Below are 18,502 nucleotides of genomic sequence, written 5' to 3' on the forward strand. Positions count from 1 at the left end.
AGCTGCCCTCCGGTTCGCCCGGGCAGCTGTAGCCTTGACCGGCCTCACCGGGCGGGATGAGCGGAGGCTCCCCGGGCGCCCTTCCAACCCCGGCCCCGCTCGGGGCTCCGCCTCCGGTACCCAGCGGGGCCGGCAGAGCCGAGGCCCGGGCCGGCAGTGCCGCCTGCTGGCGGGAGCGCCGGGGCTCGTCCCGCCCGCGCTCATCCCGAACCGCCGCCATCCTCGGCCCGGCGCCGCGGGGCCGCCACCGACTGCGGGAACGGCCACACCCCCCCCTCTCCCCGCTCCCTCCGCCAACCCCGGGGATGGTGACGTCGCTCTGCTTGACGCCACGGCGGGCGACGTCACGGCGAGGCCCGTGTGACGTCAGTACCTTGAAGGCGTGCACCTCGAAGCCGAAGGGGCCTAAGGCGCCGCGGAGACCCTCCGCCACGCGCCCCTCCATGCTGCCCGCCGCGCGGGGCACCACGGGAAGGGTAGTTCTGACTGCCCCTCCTGGGAGGCGGCGCAAGGCACCCTGGGATTTGTAGTGCACGCCTCCCTCCCCGCCGGGCAAGTTCGCCCGGCGGAGACTCCATGTCCCAGCGGGCTGTGCGCGGGGGGAGGGCAGGGCGGGGCGGGGCAGGGCCGCTCGGGGCCTATGCCGTCTGAGGGGCGGCCCCGCCTCTCTCTGGTGGCTGGCAGTGGCTGTGGCTTCCCCCGGGGGGGCGGGTCGGCTGCGGAGCGAGGCGGGGGCTGAGGCGAGGCTAAGGATGCGGGAGGCCCAGGTGGGCTCCATCCGCCGCAGCCCCCGGTAGCGTCTGTCGCTCTGGATCCGCGGTGGGTTTGCAGCGTGACAGACCAGGCCCCGAGAACGCTGCGGCTGAGGGGCGCCTGCCCGCCGCCCAAGCAGCCAGGCCACAGGGGAGGCGGCAGCCATCCCGCACCGAGGTGGTCTGAGGGCTGCGGTGGGGTCTCCTCTCTGTTAGGACAAAAGGTCTCCCAGCGTAGTTGCACAGCGTGCCCATCCGTGCTGTATGGCTATGAATCGTGCATATTTCTCTCCCATCACACACCGTTTGAAAGCCCCACCTTCCTGTGTGGGTGGACGCTGCTCCTTAAAATCATTAGCAAAGCCTCTGTGCTGATCATCCTTTCTCCTTCCCCATCTCAAAGCTAACGTGTTCTTTGCAGCTTCCCTATTTCCTACCAACACATAGGGACCAAGCCTCAGATTTGGATCTCCTTACCCTTATCTTCGTAGCAGTTTAACACAGTCTTTACAATTCTTGTGCAACATTTCCTAACCATTACGAGTTTTATGAAGTCTCAGGACACCAGGTCTCAGGTTCTTGGGGACAGAACTACTTCAGATATGCAAACTTCTTTCCTTGTGGAGTTCCCTTACATCTTCTAGAACTGTAAAAGTTTTTTCTTATTGTATTGATGCCCTCTGTAGAAGCAGGGCAAAAGGATCCTGTCGGTCTTATTTAGAATTAAGGTTTGTTCTCCCCAGGTCTCCCTGTATTGAACCAGTTTACTATGTTCTTTCCTGAACTAAGATCTCATATAAAATCTGGTTTTGCCCATCTACTCAGACCTTTGAATTGCTCACTCAGTCTGTGAATTGACTAACACAGGAGAAAGAGCTGAAGTAGGAGCAGATCAATGAGCTAGAAGGTAGTGAAGGTAAAGGCACTTGAACTGAAGCATGGAGCCTCCTACACAGATGGCTTCTTGTCTTGGTTGCTGAAGTCCTTCTGAAGAAACAACAGGCTGTGAGTGTAGCTTGGCACGACATAGTGCAGTCTGTGTACTAAACAAGTGAGCACAAAGTGTTGGATAAAAGGCAGAAAGGGCTTTTTCATTTCTTCCCTTGCCTTGTCTTAAGTGATCTGAAAACCTGAGAATCACCTCTGCTTCCCAGGAAAGAAAATGGACAGTGGAAAACAGCTTGAACAAGTTGAAGTGACTTCCTGGAGGGCCATGACTCTTGCTCTAGAGTCAGGTATCCTCTCGTGGAGTCCTTTGTTGAAACCCTTGTGATGCACAGTATTTAGGCAGCTGGCCAAGTTGCTTTTGAGGTTGTTTAGTTCAAATATTTGAATTTTTAATATGCATCTTGTCTGTTTTTCTGAATGTAATGGTCCAGGAAGACAGGATTTCTGTGGTCTGATGAGCACACGGCATAGTGACAGAGGGGGGTTCTTGGGCTACTGCTGTACTCTGCCTCTGTCAGGGATTGGTGTGGGACCAAACCTTGAAACCATCTTACTGGCTGTTCCTTGATCATATTCTTACCCCTTCTCTCCCAGCAACTGAAGAGCTCGGCTAGGACTTTAACACCCCTTGCCCTTCCCGTTTGCTGTTACAGAGGTTACTCAGCGATTGCAGGACAGCACTTAGAGAGCTTGGAGGCCTTGCTGAGGCAATCAGAGGACTTGAAAGCTGAATGCCATAACTGGCAACACAAAGTGCTTCACCAGCAGCATGGAGAAGGTGCATCTCATTTGTATCCCAGTGCCAACATTCCACAAGAAATAAATACGATGTCAGTGCTAAGACCTTTGTAGATTCAGGGCTGGTGCAGGGGAGGTACTGGAAGAAAACGTAACCTTTCCCACTTTCTTCAAGCATTGAAAAACCCTACTGTGACAAAATGATGAATGTATGAGGAGAGAGTTGGAGCAACTGCGGCACAAAGTCAGTGTGTGGTGATGTGTTCTGCTCCTTGCATGGTCTGAACTCTGATTCTGCACAGGACAACGTGTTGCTGCCCAGGTGGTCTAACAGAAACAGCCCTGGGTGGGAAGCATTGTGATGTTTGTTATAGTTGAGGGTCTCTGTTCAGGAAAATGAAACCAGGGAACACTGCTGAACAGGCAGCGCTGGAGGAGAAGTAAAGGATACAGAGGGCTGGCAAACTGTGACTCCATGCTGTGCTCTGGGAGAGCTGTGGGAGGAGAACACGCATGGGGCTTGCCTGCAACCTTGGAATCCACCCTTTGCCGTGGGAGAGCTTTGCCTTGGGAGAGCTGTGGGTGGATGTAGTTCTGTAATGTTTCACCTGGCAACAGAGAGATGGAAAATCTGGTGCAGAATGTCATTTAGCCGTGGCCTTTTTCTTGGTCTGTGTGAGGTCAAGCTGCTTTACTGCACAGGTCAACAAGGACCAAATATCTGCAACTGATTAAATTAATGGAGCTCCAATTCAACACTGCAAGGTGGGCTGCTTTATAGCCACGCTTCTTCCATCCAAAAGAGGCAATGGATGGTTTGATGGCCTGTGGCAGACCTACTTTTGGATGCCACATGCTGCAGGGGCACGTCCAGTTCTTGGGTTTCAAGGGGAGTAACTGCCTGGAGGTGCTGCAGGAGTCTGTCACAGGAGGGTGCTGCTGGCTGGTAGGTGTTCAAAGCTCCAGCAGGACAGGATAGCTCTTGCTGCATCAGTTCTTGCTCACACAGGCTGGATTGGCAAGCTCAAAGATGCTGGGTACTGATCTCTCGCTGTTCTTGTTTGCCAGCTGTCCTTTGTGCCCACCCAGATAGAGTATTTGTCACGTGGGGCACAGTTCACCTCCATGGCTGGTACGGTACTGGCTTTACTGATGCTGGAGGTAGATTTGTCAGCTTTGTGAGATGAGGTCTTCTGTTTAAATCTTGAACAAGTAAAGCTTGAAGCAGGTATGGCTTATGCGTCTGCCCTCTCCAGGAGATTCAGGCAAGGTGTTCAGTCCTTCTGAGACAGCTAGTGAAGAGAGAGAAATGGCAGCCTCTCTTACTGAGACATTTGCATCCTAAGAGTTAGCACCTTCAGCCTCACTTTTAGGATGTAACGCCCATGTGGGTGTTGAGAATGGGTACCTGCTGTTCCCTTCCCAGCTGTCCTTGGAACTGAGCTGGCAGGGTCTGAGTTAGCTCACAGCTTCTCTGAGCCACTTCATCAGCCTTGTTTAAGCAGGAGCATTGCTTGAACCCAAGCCCTCTGTTGGCGCAGTGGTACACTTCACATGCTCTCCTTGTTGCTAGTTGGACAGAATCTTACTTGCTTTTTGCTGAAATGGCTGGAAATAATAATCGGTTCCTCCAAGAAGAGGTGCTCATTTGAATTGCCTAAGCTCTAATTCTTTCCCAGCTTCCCCAGTCACCCACACTTTCCTTTCTCACCATGCTCGGCTGCTGGGAACTAGCTTTGCTTGTGCCTCTAACCTCTGCTAGCTTGGCCCTTGCTCTCCCCCCACCCCTACCCGAGGGCTCTGACCTGCTCCCTGGAGAGAGATGAGTGACGTTGGAGCTTCCTTGTTGAGGATCCTTAGATCTTTCTGTCTCTCTTTAATTGTATCCTCTGTTCAACCCCAGCTGCCCTTGGACAGCTGCCAGATGCCCTAGCTGTCACAGGTTTCACTGAGGATTCATGTCACTCTTCACAGCGTTCGTTTCCCCATACAGCTTTGTGGCACACTGAAACAGCATCCAGAGGATATGCATCACTCCTGTGGGGGAAGGCAGCGATGTCTCTGTGAGGTGTCGTGTCCCAGGTATGGTCTTTGTTTTGTTTTATTATTATTAGGAAAAAAAACAACACTCCCATTCATCTCCCTCAGGCTAATGCTGATGTCACATGGGCTACAGTGTGATTTGGTGTCATCATAAAGTATTCATACAGAAAGGATCTTTCCTTCTCTGTGTTCTCCAGAACAGTAAATAAGTAGGACCAAGACACAATGTTGTACTGCTCATAACATAAGCGACTTTCCTTCTGCTTTCCATCCACAGCTCTTGAAGCCTTTTTCTGACTCAAAGAGCTGTTGCTCTGCATTAGGTAGGAACCTGAGAGTCACACAGATTGTTTGAAGGCTCATGGCAATTTTGTAAGTGAAATGGAGTTAAAGGATACCTTAATTCCTTGTCTGCTTTTCCGATCTTTCTCCTTCTTGACCATAAGCATATTAATGTCTACCTTTATTAGTGGAAAAGTATTGGTGGACACTGAGTGTGGAGGTCAACATAGCTCTATTATTAGGTTTTCTTTGATAAAGGATATTGTATCAACTTGGTGAGATATTTTCAATAATGGAACTTCATTGCAGTTCTCCTGTAATTAAATATTGATTCCCTATTTCTTTCTCTAAAAGCCTAAGGCCTTCCCTTATTATGTCACTCTCCCACCTATTGTTAAGCTATGATTCTATGAGATGTGTCTGTGCTGTCAACATCAGCTTAAAATGTGCCTACCCCTCTGCTTTTTCCTACAGTGGCCTCACAGCACATTGCCTCCTGAGTTTCTGCCACTGCAATTGTTGGCATGCTGTAAATCCGATCAGGGAGCCGAGCTGGTTCTAACAAGTGAATCATTGTTTTGGGTTTCGTTTTGTTTCTTTTTTGTTTGGTTGGGTTTGTTTTGGTTTTTGTTTTTTTGTTTGTTTTTTTTTTTCCCTAAAGTGGTGTGTTTCACAGTGCTGCTGCAGGAGAAAATTGTGCTGGCACAACTGAGATAACAATGTGAACAGGGCTAGGTGGGAAGGCAGAGGCTCTGCTGCCAGACCGTTCATCTGCTGAAAACACAACTGAACTGCTCAGCAGAACTGTCTTCTGCTGCTGTCAGAAACATTGTCAAGTGGTTCCCACCCCATTCCCACCCCCAATTATGGTTCTAGTATGCATTGCTATGCTTAAGGGACTGTCAGTGTTATCCTTTTGCTTCAATCAGATCTACAGTCTCTGACCTGAAAGATCAAGCAAAAAGTCTGTTCTTGAAGGAGGTGCCATCCATGCTGAGCCTGCAGCGAAAGACAGGGATCATAGGAACTATTCCCCACTTACTCCGATGTTAGTAGTGTTATGGGACATGGTATTTCTACCTCCCTTTGGTTTAGAGATCTCATGATCAGGTCAGGTGTCCTGTTGTCCCTTTCCAACACAAACTGACCCCTGTATTGGAAGGGTTTGGCATTGTGACTGTGGCTTTGAGCAGAAATGAGCTGGCCAGTTCTTTGTGTTTTAAACCTGGATGGTTTGGTGTTGGTTGGACATTACTGGTTCCACAGTAATGCAGATGACAGAGGTCTGCAGAACCTACTTGTGTCTGCTGTTCAGGGTGTTCCAGAGGTGATACTGACAATTTGATTAGAGGCACTTGCTGTCCCCAATTTTACTGGGAGGGGTGAGTATTAGGCAGCTGAAGGCTGGAAGGCACTACGGTTTGGGAGTAGTGGCCTAGCACTTGGGCCATAGTCAAAACTTTGCTCTGAGAGCACTATTGCTATGCCAGGACAGAAGCAGCATGTGTGTGCCTGTCTGTTCTTTCATCCTCCCTCCCCGTCTAGTGTCAGGGTAATGTAAAGCTGCATGTGAGGGCCAATTATGATACTTATCACTTCCTCTGACAGAGCCAAGATACTGCTTTTTAATGTGGCTCCATTCTTGTTTTGGTGCTGACACACAGCCAATGAGATTAGGAAGGTGAAAATTGCTCACTTCAAGAATGTTCGTCTCTCAGCCTCTTTAGCCTTTTGGATTTATGTCTTGCTTTCAGGATATAAAACCCCCTTGTGTTTGCATTAACGCTTAGCATTAAAGGAAATCAGGAACAAAGAGCTAATGTTCCTTTAAAAGAAAAAATTCATGCCCTACTTCAGTAAGATGCTTAAGATTCTTGTGAATGGAGGCTGTAAGGCATATTAAACTGCCCTGTGTTCTGTTTTTCCAATTTACTAATCCTGCTGATTCAGACTTTACTAGCAAACCTGCTACAATTAACTGCTTTGTAGATGCAGTCGTAACATGTCAGGTTGCTGTTAGGACGATGCCTAAGGAGGCTTCATGCCCTGTCAAAGGGTTAAGTTTTAACATTCTCTTTAACATTTATTCTGAGGCACATGCTGGGTAGGATCTCCTTTATAGAGCTTTACTGATCAAATGCTGGAGCCCTACCTCTCATTTAATAAGAAGAACTTAGTTACCTGTTGCTTAGTATTAGTAGTAAATATTTATAATATAGTAGCATCAGAAACTCTCACCAATATGGCTTTAGGGGCACCCAGTAGCTGTGTTGGCAGCTTGCAGGGACGCTTGGGACCATGATTCACTTAAATGGGCACCTATTTTTATTTGAGCTTACGTAGCTTGTGGGGATGCTTGTTGGTATTTCTCTGTTTCAATAGAAGATGAAAGAGGATATTTTCGTGTTGAGTTTGACATGGATTGCAGTCCACACTGAACCAGTAGTGCTGGAGGAGCTAGACATAGGCTGTCATTTGCTCTTAGGGCTGGCATATGGGATAAGGAGTCTGAGCATGGCTAATTCCTGGTTCTTTTGGTGTAGATTGTAAAGATATCTCCACGCTCCACCGTGTTTTGAGCTGGAGGAGAGCAGTGCTGGAGAAGAGGCTAGAAATAGCTGGAGTGGATGACCTCAGCAGTGACCTGTCTGACAGCCTGCCTGAACTAAAGCTGCATGACCTTTAATGTTAACTAAAAGATGCCCTTTTTACTACAGGGAACAAATAAAAGAAGGAAAGGATATTGCCTTCCCTAGGCAGCCAAGCTCCTCTTCTTGACTTGTTTGTTACCTGGACTTACCAGAACTGGAAGCTACGAGATGTGGGACTGACCCAATGGAGGTGACTCAAGGAAGAAAAACAGCCATTTTGATAAGTCATTCACAGACCTGCCCGGTCCCACGCTCTACCTGAGACCTGAACTGTTGGTTGTCATCTCACGCTCTCTTGCTTAGACCTGCACCTTGTACCTTCACAGCACAAGCGCTGTGTATTCTCTTCTTTCACCCTGGCTGACAGACACCGATGGAGGGCCTGATTTGTGGTCCATCAATCAGCCATTGCAGCTGCCAGCTGGTTTGCAGAGGGAAAGATGCTGTGGTGCTTGCCTGCAACAGGGCAGGGGGGCTTTCCTCCCAGCTCAGAGAATTCCTAGCTGCAGCTCTCTGCTTCAGCGCTCTCCCTGTTGTGGGAGGGGATGTGCTATCCTGTCTTATGAGCTCTGACTTGGTGGACCAGAACAAATTGAGAGAATTTTGTGTGTTGTCTCTTCTAATGCCTTCAAATGTTTTTTTTTCCCAAAATATACTGCATGTTTTGGGTTATGTTGGACATTATTTAAACTGTTGACTAACTAAAGCTCTGAGATATATCCTGGGCTTAGATTGTGCCATTTATATATAGCATAGCAAGATATATATATATATATATACATAGCAAGAACAGAACAGATATAGGCTGACAATAGATGTACCCTATCTGACAAGACCCAATATGGAGCAGCTGACTTGACAAGTGTTTGTAAATGGCTTCCTCCTCCGTGGCTCAAAACAGGCTTAGAAATCTTGTTCTTTGTTCTATGACCACCATAAAGGGGAGGTTACTGGGTTTATTTTATGAGAATGAAGTGCCACAGTGGCAAAAAGGGGCCTTGTGAAATTTCCTAATGTGATTTGAATTTTTTTATTCCATTTTCCTCTGAGAAGACTTAATTTTAGAGTTGCTATATGGTGGAGGAGAAGGAAAGAGGTGAATGAACAACCCTGAGTTCAGAAGGCCTTACAGTATGGGGAAAGAGGACAACTACCTATTTAATAGTGAAGGCTTTGGAGTCTAGCATATGGGGTAGTGCAGGAGATAAATCTGTGGCACCCTCTTTGCTGCCTGCTGCTCAGTCAATACAAAGGACCTTGGGATGTGGCACAGAGTCAGGGATGCTGTAAAGGGGGCCGAGCAGAGCTTGGGTAGGACTGGTTTGAAAAGAAGGCAGAGACTGGTGGTGCCGAGATCAGCGGTAGGAGTTACCAAGTGAGGGCTTGAGCTCTAAACAAGACAGGACACAGTGGCAGAGGCTGCTCCTGTGACCTTCATCTCATTCAGTTGCATGAATTGTGGCTTTTGCTTTGAAGATCAGGCTGAGATCACTTAGTTTTCCCTCTCCAGGGAACAGCTGCTTCCCAGAGTTCAACTCTGCTTCTTAGAGTGGACCTGCATGTGTGAACAGCCATTGGTACATCATGGTTGGTCTATAAAAGCCTGCTTGGGTGGCTTGGATCTGACTGAAGATGAGCTAGAAAGTGACTTGATGCATCCAAGTAACAGGCTGAGCAGGATGAAAGTGACCAATTCTCTATCACTCACTGTGGACCACCAGGTTGGACTCTGTAAAACAACGGGAGCCGCTTTCCCAGTGCTTCTCTCAGCCCTGTTTAAAACCAGATTCCCTTTCTGCTAGCCAGCCACAAATGGTATTGTGCACCATTGCCTTCCATCTACAGATATTAAGATCCTTTTAAAAAAAGTAGGCTAAAATTCATATCCTGTCCCTAAGCTTATCAGTAGGGAAATTGAAGCAATGATCGTGTTAGTGGCTTGATCTGCCTGTGTGATCAGAAAGCATAGCCAGGATTAGCACAAAGGAAAACTCTGCTAATTTTGCAGTTGTCCCTGGTAAAGCCCTTCTCAGTCAGAATCAAACCAGTGCCTAAATGTGGCTGAAAGGCATGTTCTAGAACCCATGAGCCTTTTCCTGTTCCAAGCAGAACCTGTAATTTAGCATTGAAAGCTTCTGGAATTTGGACACAACAGCAAATTTTAAAGAAAATTCTGAACAGGGCTGATTGCTCATCCCTCTTCTTACAGCTCCCAAGAAGGACCGGTGTGAAAGCGAATGCTCTAATGCTTGTGAGAGTCATCCAGTGGCAACTGATGTGTCTAATTTCGGAGCAAAAATACTTCTGAAGGAGAGAGGATTAAAACGGGGAGGGGGGGGGGGAAGTTACCCTGCGGGAGATTGTCAACAGATGTTCCATTATAGTTCAAAGAGCGCTAGCAAAAGGCTTCTGCTGCAGGGATATATTAATTCTGGGCAGTTCATCACAGGGAGAGCTGTTTTTATGACTGGGAGGATACCTCTGGTAACTCAGCTCTTTATTTGAACTGTGGGTGGGGGATTGGGTCTACCTGTAAACAGAGTGGGATCTGAATGGTAGGAACAAACACATACTTATTTTCTTGCAGCTGTGACCACTGTCCGTCTGATCAAGATCATGCTGGTTTTGTGGTTCAGGGAGTTATTTGACTGATGGGCCTTTCAAAAGAAAAATTATTACAGAGGAACTGAGGCTAACCATTGTTAAACTGCTGGTGCACGTGAAGCAGACCTGGGTTGAGTATGTCTTTTAAGTATATTTATTAGACAGGAAGTGGGAACAAGCACAAGGAAGGCTGTGCAGGCTGTCATACAGATGAATACGTCGATCCTTTCGTCTTTAAAATACACAAATCTATCAAGTTTGACACTGTCTAGCACCCTATCTACGCTTCCTTCATGTAGTTGTTAACGGTTGCTTATGAAAGCTTACTAATGTTGCAGAGTCAGCTATGGTGGGGGGTCTAGTTTGCAACCTATGTATCACCAGCCACAATTAGAAGGTCCTTTTCTGGGCAGGTCTAAGTGATTTACCTTCTGAGACTGTTTTGAAGTTGTGCTTTGGGTAAAGATTGATTTTTCTCCTATCTGTGAGGAAACATGTCCCCTGAAACATTAGAGTGGCAAAGAGTCTTCATTCAAGTGTGGCTGGATGGGGAAGTTTCAAGACCTTGATTATCTTACAAAGTTCTGGGGGATTTAAAAACGAAAACAAAAACAAACCCAAACCCAAACACAAATGGTTTTGGGGGCCTAGTATTGATGGAGACTTTTGTTTTAGCAGTCATCATTTTCTAGCTTTGCTTATCACTTCACTACATATGAGTAGGACCACAGATTGGGGTGTTTTATGGACGGGAAGTGCATGATTTCTTTTTTCTTTGTGGGGGATGGAAGGGAGGATTGGAGAGAAGATCCCTCTCTCACTTATGCTGTACAGTGAAGCAAAGGTAGCAATTAGATGGAAACATCCCTGGCAGAGGCTCAGGAGGTACACTTAGAAAACTCTCCTCCTTCCCCCATGACAAATACACATTTATACTGAATTGAATGTTGTAATAGAAAAATGAGTATAAATAATGTGGAGGCGTGCAGCCTCCTGTTTCCTTCCTGGGTGTCTGGGAAATGACAGTAAGCATTTTCTATTCTCCCCTGGGTATAAGAAGAACATTGCTTGGCTACTGGCTAAAAGCTTCCCAGGTTATGCATCATTTTGTAGCTTTCATTACCGAAACTTTACTGCTCTGCCTCCCTGGCTGGCTTCTGAGCTCCTGCTCTCCCTGCATCAGCCTTTTTCATTCTGCTTTAAGCGGTAACAAGCACAGAGGACTATTATCCATGGGAAAGCCTCATGGGGTTGTTGGTTTTACCAGATCCACATGTTGCCTCGTCCACTCTGATGCTTCTGTCTCTGAACTCTGTCTGTAGCCTTATTTACAGACTTGCAGTGTGACATGACACAGTGTCCAAAGCTAAACTACAGGCACTGAGCCATGAAGGACAACCGAGTGGGCAGAGAACTGGCATGTAGCACAGGTAGCCCTGCCCTTGGCACCGCAGCTCTAGCACTGTCACTTTTCATCTGCCCAAATCCCCTTCCCTTCAAAACATGAATCTGGAGAGGGGAGGAGGGGAAGGCAGAGAAAACAGGTGGATCTCAAACTCTGCTTTTCTTTTACCTAGGTTTCTTTCCCTCCCATTTAGCTTTAAATGTGATTTGATTGATTCTTGTCCCCTTGCTAATCAATAATGTAATTGTGCCTCAGCCTAGGAGGCATTGAAACTAAACCTCATCGAAAGCAAGAGCTGTGTTCAAAGGGATGTGCAGAAATTGGCAACAGTTGTTTTCTGGTTCTGTCAGTTTGCTTTGCTGCATGGGAAGGAAGAAGCCCATACGACTGGCCCATGGTCCATCTCCAGACCTTGCCACCTCAGAGATTGCATCACCTGATTCTGACCTGGGAGGTCAGAACTTGGCTGGGCAAAACCAGCAAGCTTTGTGGCCCCCGAGGGTGGCTGCTTGCACGAGCCTGTCCTGCTGCTGCCTCTCAGCAGCTAATACAGACCTGTTCTGTGCTACCTCTCCAACAAGGCAGCTCAGCAGTTTGTTCTGCAAAGAATGAATCAGCTGTGAGTGGGGTGGTGGTAAAAAGGCAGAACAGAGGCAACTCCAACATAAACCACCAGAATAATGCTGATTTCAGGTCCGAGAAGACTGGCTTAGCTGTAGCATGTTTGTTCTGTTACTTAGTTCTTCTGTTTTGTGTGGTTGTAAGTTGGGACAGGACTGAAATCCCTGCAGGGTTTAGAGTTCACCCCCAAGTCATCAGATTACTCAGCAAGCACTTTGCTAGGTCAAGAAGTCTTTCTTTGCTCTCCCCTTGCTTTAGGTCTTCCAGGGATTTGCTTTTCTAGATTCATTGCGGGAACTCTTTCAAAAACAGCATAAGCCCAATGACCAAGTAGTTTCACTCACCGTATTTTGTTTCACAGTAAGGAATCTTGTAACATGGTCTATGACATGAGCTGGATGATTTTGCCCAAGTATTGTAACAGCTAGGAGAGACCATCAGGTCTGTACCATGAACTGGGCTTTGGAAATAAATCATGAGCGTTTACCTCCCCGTGGGTCTGAGCTCCAAAGGGAAGAGTTCAAAACAGCTATAAAGCTAAACAAAAAGAAGTACGTGCCTTTCAATTTGCTTTGTCTCCTGTACTATAGAAAGAAGCATGACAGATGATGCTATTTAGGTTTGCATTAGGCTCGCTTTCAGGATATTTCTGTAAATAGAGTTTGGGGTTACAGTTGACAACAGACGAGAAGGATACCTTCAATCAGAGGCAGAAGGGCTAAAGGTGTATGTTAGATTATTTGGTCTAGTGTGGTTCTCTAAGCCAGATTCCGTCTGATTTGACCACACAGAAATTAATCTCAGTCAACCCAGACAGGGAATGACCCTGACAAGAAGCAGCACAAGCAGGAGGTGGTGTCTTTCTGAGCCCTTAGAGCTATGGTTTATAGCTGACTGGCATTTTCACTAGTATCAGCTCTCTGAGTCTTCCTACCCCAAACTGCTGCTGTTTAGCTATCACAGGATTCATTATGACCTATGAAAACTTTTCAGTTAGATGTTTGCAATGCAAATATGAAGACCGGGACACCTTTGGCATTTGTAACTTTATTGCAGAAAAAAAAAATTCCACTATTAACATATTTTACAAAGAAAGTTGCACTTTGGTGTTGGGCAAGTTTTCTTCCTCACCCCTTTCCCCTGGAGATCGATGCATGGGAAACCAGAACAACCAGCCCCTGCCCTTTCGCTTCTGTGCAGAGACATTTTCCAGCTATGCCAGCCTGCACCAGTTCCAGCCAGGATGGAGTTCTATTTTCCACCACTAACTTGCCTCTCTTTGTGCCAAAAACCAGTAGCACCCTGCCCTCCGGCAGGGGAAACAAGTCTGTAGCTAGGGAGATTGCTCTGTGCAGACAATGCTTGATACAAAAGCTTTGGAGTTGTGACAATTGCCCTTTAGTTTTCATGCAATAGTAGTAGGAGAGAACCAACCCTTCTTCCCTATTTTACTGGGCATCATTACAATAAACAGACGTGAGGCCAAAGCCAACAGCTGAACCCAAAACTGCGCTGCAGCCATTTGTCAGCCACTTAGGAAGCAGTAATGCAGGAAGGAGGAACTGCTGCCTTACCCAGTTCATCTGTTTGACCCAGACTGGTTCTGCTCCATCTTTGGGCTTTGCAAATAATTTAAGCCCTGCTGATGGGGAATTCCCCTTTCCCTGCTAAGACAAGCAGTAACAGCACTGGGAAAAAAAAAAAAAAAGGTACTTTTGCTAGTGAGGCCTGGTATCTGCCCTTTGTGAGGTCGGTGAGTGTTGCTACTGAAAGGAGAGGAGAGACTGAGGCTTGTAAGAGCAACGTGGTAGATAATCTCTAGCCCTTGCTGTATCCTGAGGGAACAACTGGCTTAGTCAAAAATCAAACACTCTAGAGAAGGCATGTGTTTCTCTCCACCTGCAGTCAAATGTGAATTAGAAAACAGAAGCAGGCGTTAATTACATGAAGACTTTCATGTCACACGCATTCTGGTCTTTCTGAGGTGAGGGCACCTGAACATCTTCAGACTTACACTCAGAGGCTCTGGTCCATGGGTTTCCTTGAGGGACCACTAGAGCCTTGGATGCAGTCTACAGCAGTGATATTTTGAGGCAAAAGTACAGAATCCAATCAGCCTAACACCTCTAAAGGGAAGGGGAGGAAGGCACCTATATCCAGGATCTGTCCTCATGACAAGACACCAACTGGCTCAAAGACCAACATCAGAAGGTAAAGGAGCTTTGACCTTGCATTAGCAGAGGAGAGAGAGTGCAGTACTAGTTGTGTACAACAACTTTCAGCGACCAGATGCTAGCAGCAAAACGGGAGGTACCTGAGGAAGGGCATGTGTCAATCCAGGCAGGGAAATGGACTGAAGCATTTACTGAGCCCAAGGAGTTCATGCATATGCTGAAAGCATCAAGTATGGGAAACCCAGCTTCCTAATTTTGGAGAGACCAAATTAGCGTGCCTAATTGGCAATAGACTGAGTCCTGTCAAGCCCTGTTAAGCTAAAATTATGTGTGATTTTCCTCCCAGCAACTTCAAAGCAACATCAAGTAGCAAGGGCACTTCTCCAGTGGCCACAAAACTGTTTTCCCTGGTTAAAGAGAAAAAGGTATGCATGTAGGAAGGAGGCAGAGCAGTCTGTCATCCTCCTGGTGGGTGTTTCAGGATGGGCAGTGCCAATCTCAGGACTAAAGCTGAAACAGCAACAAAAAAAAAGTGCAAGAAAAAAACCCAAAATAAACAACCTTAAAAATACAGAACAAGAGGGAGCCCGAGAGAACTGATTGCATCTTGGTTCCCTCAGAAAACAGCAGTCTCCTTTGCTAGCACTGTGCTGACACCACCCGTGTGAAGAGCTCTTGTATGGATCACTTGCCCACCTTCTTTGAAAGCAGCAGCCTCCAAGAGGGACAGAAGAGATCCATGCAGAACATGATGGCAAAGGTTGCCTTTGCTAATTGGTCACCACACTAAAAGGAGGTGCCTCTTCAGGGCACTGTTTCGAGGAGAGCCTGGAGGAAAGGGCCAGACTTGCGCTCTAATTCCCAGCATAAAAACTTCAACATTGAACTATTTAAACTGTCTAAAACCAAAAGCCATCTGAAAAGGATCTTTCAGTTGTGTGCAAATCACAGCCCCTCATTCCTCAGCAGATCGTCTGGGACCAAGTCCTCAAGGCCTTCTCCTCTGGGAAGTTCAGCCAGCCAGGCAGAGGACAGCCTGGTTGCCTAGTAGCTGTAGAGTGAGAGAGGGGTGTCCTCCATCATGTCATCCTAGAAGCAGAGAAGAGGGTGCTTTAATGAGATGTCTGCACGATGGCATACTGTCCCAGCCTGGAAGAGCGCTGTGCAGGTAGCACAGCCATCTCATCTACACTGTCACAGTGTGGCCATCTGCTCAGCGATCCACCCAAATGCTGTCCTTGTGCAATTCCTGGATCTTTGGACTGTTGCTGTCCCCTCCTGCTGCAGCTTTTGGAGAGAAGAGGTGTATGCAGGAAGAACACGCCAGCTGCAGGGATGTGGAAAACCCTGGCTGTGGAAAACTCCACTCAGCTTGAAACAGCATCAGCTTGCTAGCTAGCTGCAGAAGGGAATTGGTATTCCTCTGTCCCAGAAAGCACAGTGAGTTAGTCGCACCTTCCCCAGAGCTAATGCAGCCTCTGAAACCCTCATATCTCTTTATATCCCTAAAGGGTCAAACACAGACAGACAGACAACCTCCCCAGAACTGAGCACAGAATCTGCTTTGTCATAGTCTCTTAGCGTTCCCCCGCAGAGTGAGGGGAAGGCAGAGAGCTTCTTTAGTGGTCAACCTTGAGACTTGCTTTCTTGATTCAAGCTCTGGGTGGAAGGAGAGGGACCTAAGAGGGAACAGGAGTTGTGATCAGCATTCTCGCTGCTGCAAATACCCAAAGCATTGGTAATGTAGTAGAAGGGGAACTGCAAAGCAGCTAGTAGCAAGCCAGACCATGTTAGGCTGGGCTGAAGGCATTACTTACCATGGGCAGGTCCTGCAGGCGCCGGAACTCCATGCGGCTGTTGTGCTGGCGGTATCTCAAGAAGCCCACCAGGCCTAGGATTCCCACCATGATAATGAAGACAGAGATGACGGTGATTACCAAGGGATCAGCCCTCGTTGTATCAGCCAAAGGAGAACTGGGTAGTTCTGCAAGGATACCAAAGGAGAGCCTTGAAGAGCTAGAGTAGCAAGCCCTGTCTTCTCTGGTTCTGCTCAGTATCACCAAGAGGAAATTTGAGGTACCCCAAACCCTTTGCTGTGTTTTGTGAAAGCAGGGACAAAAGCAGAGCATTTACCTGGATTTTCGTCATCACCAGCATTCAACACAGAAGCTTTCTCATGCACGGGCTCTAATGGCTGCTCCAATGCAGATGGGCTTGTGGGGATGGCAGCTGTGCTGGTAATGGTGGAGCTGGTCACAAGGGGTCTTGCTGTCGTGGTACTGGAGGCTGTAGCAGAGGACACGCTCCTGGTGGTGGAGATGGGAGCAAAGGAGGTTCTGGGTTCCATGGTGCTCTCCTCCGTGGCACTTGCAGGGCTCGTTCCTGGCCTGGTTTCAGACCCTGCTGCTGTGGGCCCCACAGTATTCCCATCAGAAGGTCCCAGTTGAGAGCTGTTAGTTGTTGCTGCAAAACAGGAATAAGCAGTTATATCAAAGGATAAAGTGCAAGCACACTGCTCTGTGGGACTGGATGAGGTGGAAGCAAGGCTGTAAGGAAGACTGCCGTGACTATAGGAAAAGCAATTTCTTCACAACCCTTTGGAAAACAAGCACGTCCTATAGTGGAGCCACAGCTGAGCCATGCTATAAGCCACAGTGCTTTGAGAAAGTCCTCTTGGTTTTCATGTGCACCAATCTGCAATGTCAGCCAACCTCAGCTGGGCCCACAAGGCCTGTCCTCTGGGGACAAAGGGCGAGGAGAGAAGCCTCAAACAGCTCTGCAAAGAGCTGGGGATCACCCCAGAGCAAGAGACTGGGGAAAGGTCTCTCATCCCTCCTTATGGGAAGCACAAAGGGAGCTCCCAGGGACTGGGTGGCAGCATCCCCTGAGGCTCTGCCTGTGCGTCACAGAGCAGAAGGACCCCGTGACACAAGTCAGGGCAAAGGACACGGTTGTGCATGAACACCATGCAAATCAATGGTCAATCAATATCTGCCTCGCGATCAGGGGTGTGTGACAGCCTGGCAGGCCCCAAGGTGGGAGAGACCGGGACGGCAGACCCTACAGCCAGTCCCCTCACTGTGCAGAGGGAAGTGAAGGTAGAGTAGGGGTTCCCATGGTTGCTCAGGGGTGGATGGGCCGATGCTTGTGCCCGCCCGCCTCCATGCTTTGTGTTAAGGGAGGGTGCACTGCCCCGTTCTGCAGGCAGCAAGGAAGGCTCCTGTCGACCCCCCAGCCCAGCTGGGCAACAATGCCAAAACACATTTGGATGAGAGATATAAAGGACTTTCCTGCACACAACCAATGTCCTCATCAGAAAGCAGCCAGCACAATTAATACCATCGTTAATGGGGTTTGCAAAGAGGATGCTAACTAACAGCACCTCTGCAAGTCAGTCCCACTGAATTGGCTGTGCTTAAGGGCACATTCTCTTTTTCCTCCTCTCTTGAGTTCCTGTGAGAGTTCACGGAAATTCCAAGGTTGTGCATCCTTGGAGCAGGACTTTTTGCACAGAGAGGAAAGGCAAAACCTCACCTGGCATGCTGTTCGGAGGAGGCGTTGGGGTTGCACTGCTGGCGTCATCCATTTCTTCCGTTGTGCTGAAAGGCTCTGTGACTTCATGGTTGGTCTGGTTTTCTTCCAGAGTACTAGCAGTTGGGGTAGGGGAGTGGATTTCAGTGCTGCTGTTGACTGGCAAGCTCATGTTGTCGTGCTCATGCTGTGTAGCTGTGACGTCTCCGGGGCTGGCAGATGTAGAAGCCTGCAGTCTGTCTGCCTTGGTGCCTACCATGGGGGTGGTAGGGATGGAGACATCTTCCACCTCTGTAGTGTGGGCTGCAGTGCCATTGAGTGTTGCAGCAGTCAAGTTTTTCTCCAGGCTTGTCTCAGGAATGGCAGTAGTTGCTACACTGAACTCAGAGGCTTCCCTTGGCTGATGTGATGTTAGCACTGTGCTAAGAATAGGTGATGGTGTCACCGAGAAATCTGCTGTCTTCTGTCCCTCTCCTACAGAACAGAGTTAAGAAATGAGAAGTTTGTCAGAGACTCCACACTGAGAAAAGAAACAGAGGGGGAGGTCAGGAACAGAACCTCTCCATTCCCCTAAACTCCAAATCCAGCATAGGTTCACACTTGGGGAAGGGGTTCAAACGGCTCCTCTGTCCTCCTGGCCTCTCTGAGGCAGGGACCTGCTCTAGAGGATCTGCCTTTACCCTCTTCCCCCTCAAGCCCTGTGCTCCTCTTCTGTGGGGTCAGCCTCACTAACCCCTCTTCTCTGGAGCACCT

General features: G+C 48.2%; 2 protein-coding genes across 3 annotated transcripts in view; both read right to left on the bottom strand.

The window, feature by feature from the left end:
- The window catches only part of MMACHC (methylmalonic aciduria (cobalamin deficiency) cblC type, with homocystinuria), a 6,551-nt gene extending 6,079 nt beyond the window's left edge, over positions 1–472 (bottom strand). The window contains exon 1 of the mRNA XM_014939042.1: positions 374–472. Coding sequence (XP_014794528.1) covers positions 374–445 — 72 coding nt within the window. The 5' untranslated portion in view covers positions 446–472. The remainder of the gene's footprint in view (positions 1–373) is intronic.
- Positions 473–13,075: 12,603 nt separating this feature from the next.
- Positions 13,076–18,244, bottom strand: LOC106886500 (hyphal wall protein 1-like). 2 transcript variants are annotated; one of them, XM_014939506.1, is made up of 4 exons: positions 17,753–18,243; positions 16,352–16,681; positions 16,036–16,202; positions 13,076–15,307 (listed from the first exon to the last, which is right to left on the bottom strand). In XM_014939506.1, exons 1-4 carry the CDS (start codon positions 18,006–18,008, stop codon positions 15,263–15,265), a joined length of 798 nt encoding a protein of 265 aa, XP_014794992.1. In that variant the 5' UTR covers positions 18,009–18,243; the 3' UTR covers positions 13,076–15,262. The 2 variants fall into 2 exon arrangements, with proteins under 2 accessions (XP_014794992.1, XP_014794993.1); XM_014939507.1 differs by lacking the exon at positions 13,076–15,307 and adding an exon at positions 15,325–15,897 and having other exon boundaries at positions 17,753–18,244.
- Positions 18,245–18,502: the final 258 nt, after the last annotated feature.

This window comes from Calidris pugnax, unplaced genomic scaffold (genome assembly GCF_001431845.1).
Source record: "Calidris pugnax isolate Ruff unplaced genomic scaffold, ASM143184v1 scaffold18, whole genome shotgun sequence".
In the NCBI taxonomy this organism is placed as follows: Eukaryota; Metazoa; Chordata; class Aves; order Charadriiformes; family Scolopacidae; genus Calidris; species Calidris pugnax.